The 12,831-nt window shown below is 38.7% G+C and overlaps 1 protein-coding gene across 1 annotated transcript in view; it reads right to left on the bottom strand.

Moving 5' to 3' along the window:
- The window catches only part of ANO4 (anoctamin 4), a 225,747-nt gene that overhangs the window by 42,958 nt on the left and 169,958 nt on the right, over positions 1-12,831 (bottom strand). The window contains exons 9-14 of the mRNA XM_064510676.1: positions 12,256-12,362; positions 11,382-11,437; positions 10,518-10,639; positions 3,816-3,950; positions 2,893-2,989; positions 2,276-2,336 (exon numbers count right to left, since the gene is read on the bottom strand). Coding sequence (XP_064366746.1) covers positions 2,276-2,336; positions 2,893-2,989; positions 3,816-3,950; positions 10,518-10,639; positions 11,382-11,437; positions 12,256-12,362 — 578 coding nt within the window. The remainder of the gene's footprint in view (positions 1-2,275; positions 2,337-2,892; positions 2,990-3,815; positions 3,951-10,517; positions 10,640-11,381; positions 11,438-12,255; positions 12,363-12,831) is intronic.

Raw genomic sequence — 12,831 nt, 5'->3', positions numbered from 1 at the left:
TGATGCTTCAGTTTATTTTTTGATGAAAAGTGTATTTCTATTCTAATATTTCCCAGTATGCTAATCTTCTAAAGCCTTGAAAATTTCAGCCCTGCTTGGATAGGGTCCCTTATCTCACCATGAAACATTACAGGAGGTGGCAGCCTGCACTTCAGAGTCCTACAGCCAGGCTCCTCAATGCTCCAGAAATTAAGCCACCAGTGTTGATATTTGCAGTGGTAATTCCTTTCCCTACCCTAGCCACAGCAGTTTGCTCATCATCGGAACGAGCATTTTATTTCTATTTAAGAAGCAAGCAACTAGTCCACTTGGTTTATCAACTAGAGATATCTGCAGAGTAAGAGGAGGAAACCACCATACACACTACTTTCTTCATGGAATGCCTGGCCTGACCACGCCTGCTTTTTGGAAACCACAACCAAATGGATGAGACTTCTCCCTCAGGATGGGTGTTCACAAATGGATGTGAAGACATTGAAGAAGGTATTTTAGATAATAGACTGTGGCTAAGCTCAGGCTAAAGAGGTAACATCATTCTAGCTGCCTTTTTGCTCTCATTCTCTTTTTTTAAAAAAGCACTGCTGTCATTATTTTATATGTTACTGTCTCTCAAACTGGATCATCTAGAAGGCTGGACTTTTCACAGCCAATTCGTCATCCACTTGCCATTTATTTCATGCCAATGGAAAAAAACATTTCCACAATCAAAATGCTATCATTATTTCCTCTCTTCCCCTATGATTCACTGAAGTGACAGTAATGCTTGCAGCTGACACTAGGCCTATTGCAGACTAAAATTCTACTTAAGACAGGAGGTAAGCTAACTCATAAATACAGTACCAGAAAGTCTCTGGGAAGTGTGGTTTCCCTTGTTCTAATGCTATTTTAGCCTCAACTGTAATGAAAATACCTCCACAACCTCACATGTTGCCACAGCAGCATCAACTTTCAACAAACTGTTAGCCCATCAGTTTTCCTAGCTGTCTGGGAAATTCTCAACTTCAGTGAGTGCATAGAGAAAGAGGCTGAAAAGCTAAGTACACATATAACAAAAAAAACCAAACCAAAACAAAAAAAAAACTTTGAGGGATTGACTTTGAAATTGTTGGTGATGCTCAGCTCTGGTGCAACTCTAAAACAATGCTGGAAACACCAAGGAAAAACAATCCACTTTTACAATCCGTGGACCCCTTAATTTAATATGACACCTTAATTTAGTTTGTGATATTTTAATACCTCCAATAAATCACGGAACAGGATGAATAGACTCAACTAGAATATGAGCTGAATTAATTAGCTAAGACAAAAACATAATTTTGGAGGAAGGAGGCTAGACAGACCGTTAGGCTAACCTATGGTCTCCTGAGAGCTCTGACATTGGCTCTTGGCTACCTCTTGTGGCTCAATAAAGAGTATTGAGCCACAATATTTGGAAATGTATTTGAAATGGAGATTATGAGAATTACTGGGCCACCTTTCCAAAAGAGTTTGAGGTGTGTGAAATGCAATAAGAAATGGAGAATAATAGCTAAATCAGGATGGCTCAGCCTCCCAGAGTTGTGGGATAGGTGTCATTTTTGAGGTACCTCATTGAGGCATTCTCTAAAGATGTGTGACAGTAATCTTTTCTCAGGACAGCATGGTAGCAGCTAAGAGCCTGGGCATGCTCAGGGCATGTTTGAAAGACTTCATGAGCTGCCAAAAATGATTGTTCCCTCTTGCCTTCAATTATGCCTGCAAGACCACAGTAGGAAGAACAGCTGAGCCAGAAATAGAACTGTCCTACAGGCAAAATTCAGCCTCTATGGCAACAGTTAGACCACTCTAGGATCAATTTGCCATTCAAATAAATCTCTCATTTATCTCATCAGAGAAGGCTTTACTGCCTTTCTGAAATCAAGGAAAAATAGTGCATTAGTTCTTTTTAGTGCACATGCTGAACTGGGCTTCTTTAAACTGAAACAGCGTCTGAACAGTAACCGAGTAAAGGCTTCAGTGCCAACAGATCTAAAAGCACCTACAAAAACTAGCGTGTAACTATCCACATAGACACTGCATACTGTATTTATATTTTAAAAACTTAAAATGATTATAACATAAAAATACGGATTCCAGCCACTTCCATCTTCCTTTTGCAGAAACAGCAAAGGGTCAAGGCCTATACTGTGTGCCTCAGTGTCTGAAAAAGGTGTGCTGGAGTTTACAAAGGCCTATGCTGCCTCACAGGCTTTAAGGAAAACATTCTGGAATTATGCTTATCAAAAGAAAAACTTACCCCACACTGCCATGAAAACAGCAAAAAAGACAGTAGCTCCATTGTCAAAAAGGTGGGTCACCTGAGAAAGACATGATTAAGCTGATCAATTTATGACAATAAGGTTTTATTTCCTATTTTTACTTAATAAATTTAGCGTGAGCCAGAGCATAGCCGGACTGACAGTCCTGAAGGCTGAAACTCTTCCCTTGATGTGTGACGTGCACCTGTCAAAGTCAGAGCTCCGTATCAGCTGGCGAGCCACCAGTCTGGCCCGGGACTGACCTCTGCTAACAGCAAGTACCAGCAGCTCAAACTTTGGGTTCATTTCAAACCCAAAGCGTTCATTTTGTGGAGCTGCATACACAGGATAAGATAAAGGCTGATGCCGAGGACGCTGGAGTGCATGCCTCTAGCACACGACTTCTGGGGCTGCTGAATCCACCAGTACAAACTGCATCCAGGTGTTCTACAGCCCAAACTTAGTCGTCATAAAAGACCACGGATGACAATATTGGCTGAATTTAATCTCTCCTTTGAAGATTTTTATCTACCCAAGTTCACTAAAGGCCCATGGAAAAGACTAAAGGAATGCTGTTACCAAGAAATCATTTCTACTTGCATATTTTAAAATGTACCTTTGCATAAACACAGCTGTCTGACAACCTCATGAACGGACAGTATTTATCACATATAGGACACATTATGATATCTGTAGCTTGACAGACTTCTTTACTGGAAAAAGATAAAAGATAAATGTTAATAGTTTGATGCACAACAGTCAGTCTTAAATGAATAAACAACTTTCTCTAATAAAACTAATAAAAAAACCCATAAAAGCGCTTACGTTTCAAACAGTACTGTAGCAAACAGTATTGGTTCTTTCTGTAACTGAAGGCAAGATGCTCATAACTGCATGTGTATAATGAATATTTGTTGACTGCCTAAGGCTTCAGAGTTTACAGTCTGGGGATCCCGGCTGCAGAGAATAGTTCTTCAGAGCCAACCTAGCTACAGCCAACTTAGCAGTAGCTTTTTATCATTTCCAGCTTCTCTGTGAATCAGAAGTGACCTTCTGTAGGAGGAGGATGAGAATGAGTGCTTATTTAGTTAACCTTGACTCATTCCTGTGAGTACCCTCAGGCAACGTCTTAAGCATGGAAGACGCAGAGATGTAGCACTCGGGAGAAGGTCCAGGGAGTTCTTCATGTGAAAATGCCTCCCTGTGGTGGAGCTCTGGGAATGGCCTTGAAGAGAGTGAAATTCCATGCTCTTCTCTGGCCTTGTAAGAGAGTAAGGAAGGACCCCAGGCTGTGCCTTTTTCCTACTTCATGCTGGGCGTCTAGCACCATCAGCAACCAGAGCTGGGCAAGAAAAGCTGCATCCCACTCCAGTTCAGGGATGCTCAAAACAGAGAACCTTATGAGAACAAAGCACTATCTCTTCCTAAGTATTCATTTGACAATTCAAAATGAAACAATTAACAACTCATACAAAGAGCTCTTAAATTATTTATAATAACCCAAAGCTGTAGTTTCCTTAACCAAAGTGTTCACTTTACCTGACTTGGCAGTGGTTCAAAGTGGTGACTCCATACAAAAAGACAAACAATCCAATGAAGGCAGCCGGGAAGAGCATCCCCGTATACCAGCCTAACCAGGCAAAGTAGAGCCCAATTTTCTCACCGAAGTACCGTCTGTTTTAAAACACAACACAGCAAAGTTACCTGCTAATTAGAATACATCTGCTTTATCTCATTTGTTAACAGAAAAAAATGTTTTTATCCTATCTGAAGAATGGATTAAAGAGCAGAGCCAGAATTTCCTAAAGAAAAAATCCTGCAATTAGGCTTCTAAATCCATGCTGAGGCACCTGCCTCATTGTTGTAATGAACTTAAAAATTCACATTTCACAGTTCACAGTGAAGTTAGTGGAGACCTGAGAGAGGAAACACTGAGTTCATTTAAAAAAAGTTTCTTCTTCATGTCTTGATAATAAATGGCTTTCTTTGCCTCTTGGCTGTGTAACTGTATTTCCTGAGTAACTGTACTGAAATCAGTACGGGCACTTTTGTGTAAAATGGATATAACAGAAAAAAATGTCTTGGGCCCAAATTATTTCTAAGACACTAATTAATCAGATGTTATTCTCCAGTCCACTTTATTTTCATTTTCTTATTTCTTTTCTTAGCAGAGTTCACAGGAAATTACTTTACATCTGTGTTAGAATCATGAGATTAAAGTGCAAGTAGGATCCAACAAATTTCTTTATGCATTATCTTCACTGACTTGAGGAAAATACTATGATTTAATTCTCATTTGTCAGCCATATTTTTTAAAAACTAACAGCAAAGTGACGAGGGACCTCCTATTTGCCACATATTCATTAGCGCTTTTCTTCTTCCCAAACACAATTACACCTTTATTTATGCATTGAGGAAAACATCAAAAGCACAAAACCCTTTGCAGGATGCATCAGCATAGGAGCAGGCTGCATGCATTGTCCTGCATTTTATAGCCTTGTGCATAGTAGGCTGATCATCGGATTAGATTGCTTTACAAATTAATATGTAATTATCACAATTACAATGAAGATTTTAAGAGATTACTTGCAAGACTAGTTTTGAAGAATGGGGCAAGATGATGATACTGCACTTCAGAGACTTTATAGCCAATTTAAAGTTGGCTGTCAAGTGAATTTGAGAACAGCTGCTGATGACACCGACATTTATGCAAATGATGAAACTTCTGAACTGTCCAGGGACAAAGAGGGAAGTCAGCTGGTACAGCTACCTTCATGTTACCAGAAAATATTCTTGGTCAAACTTTTACAGTGAGGAGGAAAAGACCACGATGTATTCCAGGGCTGGTGGCAATAGAGCAGAGAAAGAAACACTTGGTCTGGAACGGACAAAATCATCAGTTTTAAACTGCATGTCAGGAATTTCCAGTTTGAGCAATACCTATCTGGACTGAGCCCATGCTTTGCAGGGTGAAGTGAATAAGACTGACCTACACTGATTATTATCATTTGAGTTTACCGGTACTGTGTGAGAAGCTAAATGTTGTCATGTTGTTTTCATTCTTCTGTCATTCAACAGAGATCCAAATTTACCAGCTAAAGAGGTGAAAAGCTAACAGTAACATGCTCAGTTCTGACAAGGGAAGCAGGTCTGGTTGTAAAAAGGCACTGGCAACTGCTTTTAAGACCTAACTTAGAAGCGTTAGTGAGCCCTTCGGTCTAATTATTTGGCTGAAACACAGGATGTCAAGCTGTGCCTGCTTCACTGAAATAGAAAACTCACATTTTATGAGATTACTTGTACTGAGTATTTATGGATCCATTTTTCTCCATGTACATAGTTCAAAATAGTGAAGCAAACCTAACATTCATCAAGAATTATCTTCTATATTTCATTCTCTACATTTGAGTATGAATGTTTCCACCCTTTTAGCTGAAGACCATTCTTGATAAACTTCGTTTCCTATTCTGTTGAGCCTTTCCATCTAAAAGTTGCAAAACACAACATTCTTTTATGATCTAGAAATCAAGTAAATAGCGTCATCCTAGTTAGTCTAACATCTGAGCAAAGTTCAGTCTGTGCATAAGGAAGAATGGACCTAGTGGGGAGCAGCCCAAATCCCTGCAATGTAAGGAGAAGGCATCTGGGGCTGCCTGTGAGCAGTGGTTTTATAAATTTAAAAATAAGTATTGCATATTGACATTACTTTGACATATATATGCTCAGATACGTATGAATGCTTCTACTATCCACCTTTGCTTCACAAACATTAATCCACAGGCTGTACTGCTTTCTCCTGATTGGCATCAAGATCAGGTTTATATTTCAATTCTTCTGACCCAGTAGTTAGCATATTTATTCTATAAGTCTCTCTGCTCAGATACCACTCACCCAACTGGGAACTACAGAAACACACTGTGGCAAAAAAATGATCTTTGAAGACCTGACCAGGTGCCATATTCAGAGCAGTTCCATGTTTATTGCAATCCATACTTGAGTAAGTCTGCACCCTCACTGGCCCAGGAGATGATGCCAGCTTAAATGTACTTTTGCCACTCCCTTCCTTCAAGTTGCACCAAATATGAGGAACAAGCTCTTTGGTTCTGTCTATCACTGTCACTGGATATTGGATGGAAATTTCATGGAACAGCCCATACCAATGGCAGTTCTCTCACCCAAATGCTGAGAGTTTATCCAGAACACATTAATATATGTGAAGAATTGCAGGGATTTTTTCTAGGGTGTACTGCTGCACATTACTTCCACTTACATTTCATCTATTATCATTCTGCTTATTGTAGGCCCTGCAGAAATTTGTCAGCCTCAATAACATTTGCATTTCTGTTAATTTTGCTAACTCATTATCATCCATTTTTTCTGACTGTTAATAGTAATGTAGAAAAATTATGCTTTGTATCTTTTGTGGTTCTCCCACAGAAATTTTTCTCCACATAAAACTTCAAAAGCAGAGACTTAAAAAACCCTCAAGCACCTAATAGAATAAAACCTCTCTCCTAACCTCGTATATGCTATACCATTCGTATAAAGAAATATAAAGAAATAAACCTCTGTTTCTCAGTTTTCTGCTGGTATGTATATTGGACCTCCAATACCACCTACCTTAACTGTGTACTGTTTCTCCTCTCACCCCATTCTAATGGTGGAAATGCCACTAACTTCAACAGGGCCAAGATTTCAATCTCAATATTTAGCAGTGAGGCACATTTTTGTGATGTTTTAAGCCACAAGGTCTGATTTCAGACCATAAAATATGTTACTGGATTCCTCTATGTTTACTGGCCTTCATTATATTGTTTTTTTGGGTTCAGGATGTGTGGAAGGGCTGGAACAGAGACAGGTCTGGAGCCAAGCCAAGAACATATCTATCTTCATTAATTCTATTTCAGGTCAGAATGCAATCCTATGGAGGACTTATTACACCACAGAAACAAAGTGCAAGGCAGCCAGAGCTTTCTAGCAGAGGTCTTGGACACATGAAGCTTTCTGTTATGTCAGGAAGAATGGGGAGAGGGAAGAAGGCTTGACAGAAGATTAAAGGGGAATTCACAGCTTACAATCAAGTCATTTAAGGTAAACACAGAGCAAAATACAAGTTATTCAAGCATTAGTTTTGCTTCCAGTTTCATATAGGCAGCTTTACGATGACATCGTAAATGTACTTTTTGCACCCTCTTTTGGTCCTGTGAATGAGTCACACAAGCAGCAATAGGAATAACTCCTGAACAACAGAAGAGAGAAAAGTTATGGCCAGAACGCTGTCAGGTGCATGAAGGAGGTGAGCCAAAGTCCCCAGGAGTCACTGGAATTGTTTCCATTGATTTACATTGTCCTAGAGCATATAAATATAGAGACTCCTATCTCTTTCTAATTGCTATCAGTTCAAGGGATCTTGAATTATTCTTGTAAAATAACTACGGATTCTAAATTTCAACAGAAGTGTAATTAAAATCATGGTTCCACCTCTGTTGATTAACAGCGGTGCCTTTGCAGCTGTGCCAAGTATGCACCTTCATATTGCTATGTCTTTCAATGCAGCGTGAATACAGAATCATGCAATTCCCTTCAAATGCCTTTTTGTTGTTTATTTCTAGTGACTACTAGCTCCGTAACGGCCAGCTGATGAGATTAAGTGATATCTGGAAGGCACCAGATTGACAGCACTAGAGATTTAAGACTTCATTTTAACAGCTAAGGGAAGAATGAGACAGCATCAAAGTAAGAACAATTTCCATCACCACTGCTGCAGCTTGATTTTATGGTGGAAATATTACATCTATTAATGAGAGGGTCATTTTATTCTCTATGGCTAATTTATTCCTTAGCCTCTCTAAAGCATCTAATGACAGGAATATCAGCTGTGAGCAGTGAGTTCTGGCCAGATGTCTGAGGAAGAATTAACATCCGTCCACTCTTTCTGTACAGATGGCAATGCTAATCCCTTCAATCACACCCCACATGCTTGCTGGTCTGGGGAAAAAAACAGAAACATTGCTCCTGCTGCAGAACTGGTACTAAAAAAGCTTCTGCTTGAAGTACACATACTGAGATACTTCCAAGTGAAATGAACAACAAGTCTTGCTGGTGTTGTCAGCTCTTCAAGGAGAAAAATCCAGCTCACTAGACATGTGAGTTCCTGAGAGTGTCAGTAGACAAGAAAGATTTGGCAGGAGTTAAGGAAATGCAAGAGATCTACCATCTGTGCAGTGAGAAGAAAAAGGCATTTCCCCTCCTCTCCCATCACTGGTGAATTTATTCAGTGAACAATTCAGTGAATTTATTGCAGTCAATGGTGTGTTCCAGGCAACGAATGGCAACCTGGGCTGGGGCTGCAGCTTTGAAGTCCCCTGAGTCTGACTGCCCCTGTGGGTCACGTCACTCACAGAGGGAGCCTCACAGTGCTCCCTGCCCCTTTCCCTCTCAGATGGGCACCTACTCCAAAACACCACAGGACACCTGTGATCACACCTGTGATCACTGCTTATCTTCTCTTGTGAAATAGCTGTGGAAAAATCTGTGCATGTCACTGTCTGATGAGAAGCTTAAAGATCCTGCAAAACCTTAAACATCACACTCAGACTACTCAAGTAGGACTACGCCAAGGTCCAATACAAGCATGTGTTTAATCCTGCTCATTCTGTTACCATTTATGCACATACTTAAAAGATCCCTCAGATGCCAAATGATCCATATTTACAGATGACTATTAAACAAAAACCCAGATATTGACTCAACAACACTTTCACAGACAAGACACATAGATGAAGAACAGTAGCCCTGATCACCAGTCAGAAAAAATAATGGCCAAAATGATTTTAAAAAATTATAGATATGAATCTTTTATACTGTGACATTAATATCTTATTGTATACCAAGGAAATTAAAAATAAACAATTTCAGTATAAATGCTGGCTTCTCAAAAAATCATTAATTTCTATAGTGTAATTTGACAAAATTTCCCTATTTTAGTCCAGACCGGTGTGCTCAGAAAGAAATGAAAAGCTCTCACAATTAGTTTATGAGGTACAATTACATTACTTTGTTTTCTAAAGCATTTTTAAAAGTATATGACTCAGTAAAATCCTCTTACTGTATTTCTCTGTGAATTTTTTCTCCATGAAATTGAACATCTCTCGCTTCATGAAATGGATGGGTTTTGTATGGCCTTAAACATTAACACCTTCTGTCTCCAGGGGATCCTCTACACATCTTTCTATTTAGAAACAGTTTTGAAAATTGATAAAAGCAAAGATTTCTATCAGTTACAGGACTTATAAAAGGGGAAATTCATGAATTGGACCAATTACATGCGCTATATGACCCTTCCAAATGGCCAGCATATCAATATCTTCAATGATTCCGGTACATTTTAAGACTTTATTTATAGGCCCTTGCAGCTTCATATCCTTCTCTTCAAGCAGAAAAAGCCCACTAAAGCCCAATAATAGTTTTGCCAAAGGGATCTGACTCTCTAGATAAGCATAAAAAAAATACATAATCCTCTATTAGAGCGTATGAGCCCATTTGGTAACCTTGATTTAAAATGGCTATGGTAATTCAGAGTCAAGTCTCAACTTTCTAAGTGTTTCTTCCTTTCAGGCTATTTCCAAGTTGAAAACAAATTCAGATTGTAGTGATGGGGCTAGGCTGAGTTTGGGGGATTCAGTAGAGAAGAGACATCAAGCTTTCACCCATCATTAGTGCTGTGAACACAGTAGCACAGTCAGTGTCTGTGAGCATCGTTAAACTTCATCAGGGGCTACTTCTGTGGTTGCTTTTTGAAAAAAAACAAGACGATCTGGCTGATGAGAGCCTTTTTTTTTTTTAATTGAAGCCATGCTCTGAGGAGGAAAAACAACTCGCCAGCGGATGGCAATTCAACCACGTTTTCCCAGCCTCCACAGATTTCTCTCTTCTTCCTTTTCACTCCTAAATATTCTACAACACTTCCATTAGAAGTTTTGCTTTCAGGAAACTCAAGAAGGAAACTTTCTTCACTTACCCTTTCAGCTGCTCCTACAAGCTCCTCTACAGACATTTCTTTGAACATAGTAACAGGAATGAATAAAATGGGCTTCTCCCACCGCACAATCAGTTTTTAAGGACTACAGAAGTTACCTGAGCCATTACATTACATGGTTTTGTCAGAGGAAAGACAAGATAGCAGGAGAACCTATGCCCAAAGCACATATAAAGTGACATTTTAAAAGCAGGAGATCTCACCTCACAAGATCCAGCGGCTGGTATTTATACCATACTCCCCAGGAAGCCCAGCACTCATAAAGCAGGTGTCTGTGGTTTTCTGCCCCATGGGTTCTTATGGAATTCTTACTTCTGTAACTTCCCTAAAATACATATCTGGACATTAACGAACAACAGTAGCAAAAAAGAAGAGCTAGCAAATCTCTCTCACTAGATGTAGGGATAATACAATTTAAGCAAACTCTATACTTGGACATCAAACGACAAATATGACGTTAAGAGGATGTTTTCCTCCGACTTGACTGAAATTTAAGACTATTCTTCCTAAGAAATGTATTTGGAAACAAGCGTTCAAGTCAAAGGCTATAAACTGGAGAAACTGATAGAGAAGTCCACAGCATGATATTTTTCCCCTTATTCATCATCATCTCCCCCCTCCCAAGAAAAAAGAATTTTTAAATGTGTTATTTTTACATTTTAGTACCTGAAATTCTATGTTCTTTCAGGTATTTTTTTAAATTTTGGTAAATTTACATTTAAAGAGGTTGAAAAAGGGTCAATGTTGAGACATTTTGAGATTACTGAAATTAAACTTGTTTTTAATTCAATCACAATGTTTTTGTTTTGATTAAATAAATTTAAGATTCTAATTTTTTTTCTCCTAATTCAGGACTGGGAAGATGCTTCAGTATCTCAAAAATGTTGTAAAATGGTCACAAACAATGGGGCCTTCCATATTACTAAATGGAAGGGATATCAGAGACAGGTGTGGAATGCAAAAGAGTTATGGTATTATTAAGATTGAACATAAATGATTTACACAAATAAGTCATTGATTTTTTGGGAAGTGCAAGTTCTAAAGGGAACAAAAACTGGGAACAATACCTCATGAAGAGGAAATGCAGCTTCATAGGAGCCATTACTGAGCAATCGATTCAGACCTAAAAACCACATAAGTATCCAGTTATTTACCAATAGGACTACAATAACTGCTAGATAAATAAAGCAAAACACATTTTCGTGGTAGGTTGGCTAAATGTAATTTGCAGCCCATTGACAGTAAAAGATACAAGTAGAAAAATACATTTTTCAGTTTTGATGAACTAGGGGATAATACAAGCAAAGCGGACTTTCCAAAATTAATCACAATCTGTGATTTATTGTGCCTAAGGTTTAAAGATTCATTAGCCAAATCCATCTTCAGTGTCACCTTAGTGAAATCAGTGACCTCACACCAGGATTGAAGTTTGGCTCCATATATTTTGGTCTACTGATATGTTAAAGCTTGTTTTATATTAAAGCTCGCTGGAGGAAGCTATTTAGATGAAGGGCTGTATTTCCTGAGAGCTGAAAACTTCAGGGAAGATCTCTAAGCTTTTGAATTGCGGGATAGTAAGGCAGCTGAAACTCTTTGTTTTCATGTGACAACAATTTTGTAAGATATGTTCAGTTTATGTCTTATGAAAGCTGCTGGACCAACAGACAGAACAGGTACAAGACAGACTGCAGGAAAAGGCGGTCAGCTAACACGCTTGAACTCTGAACCAAACAGATGACTATTTAGTGCCAAAAAGTAATCATACACCCCACTCAGGCCTTGCCCCTCTGCTGAGGGCAAGGAGAGAAGTAATGAATAACTGCTGAGACATGGGCACTTTTTATCTGGAAAGTCACTGAACTACGACAGAGCAACTACAGGCAATGAAAAACTAAATGGAATTTAGCACCCGCATATAAAAGCGCTTAGCTCAGCACTTACCAATTTTGTTTTTCCCTTCTTCATATTTCACTCTTTGTAAAATATGGTGTACAATTCTACTTCTTGTAGCATTATTGAAGAAAGTGTCTTTGTTGTGTATGATGAAGCTACATAAAAACACAAACAAGACCATGTCAGGAATATACAATAACACATTTAAAGCAATGCTGAGTTCCATTAATTTCTATAGCACACTAAGAACCTACAGCATATGAGCAAGTGTAAGGAAGATGAAAGGACACCAGATTAAGTGAGATGATTCACCAGAGAAGATATCGGTATCCATTCCTCAGCAAAGAATGATGTGGAGAAGTCTGCAGAAAGATCCAAGATATTTAATCATTCATTATCATCAAGCATCACATTAGATAATTTGTCAAAAACTACAAAATTCTTGCACAAGTATTCGCAAAAAATACAGGATTTGTAAGTGCAGCTGTAGAAATTCACATTTGATTTCCATTTCAGACTTCTTTATTATGCTTTAACATTAACAGTCAGATGGAAACATCCACTCTGTAAAAAATGATTCTGTTAACTGCAGTTACTGAAAATCAAAATACCATGTTAGAAACT

This window comes from Dromaius novaehollandiae, chromosome 1 (genome assembly GCF_036370855.1).
Source record: "Dromaius novaehollandiae isolate bDroNov1 chromosome 1, bDroNov1.hap1, whole genome shotgun sequence".
Classification (NCBI taxonomy): Eukaryota; Metazoa; Chordata; class Aves; order Casuariiformes; family Dromaiidae; genus Dromaius; species Dromaius novaehollandiae.
Note: the sequence above shows the minus strand (reverse complement) of the source record. Positions and strands in the feature narration are given on the sequence as shown.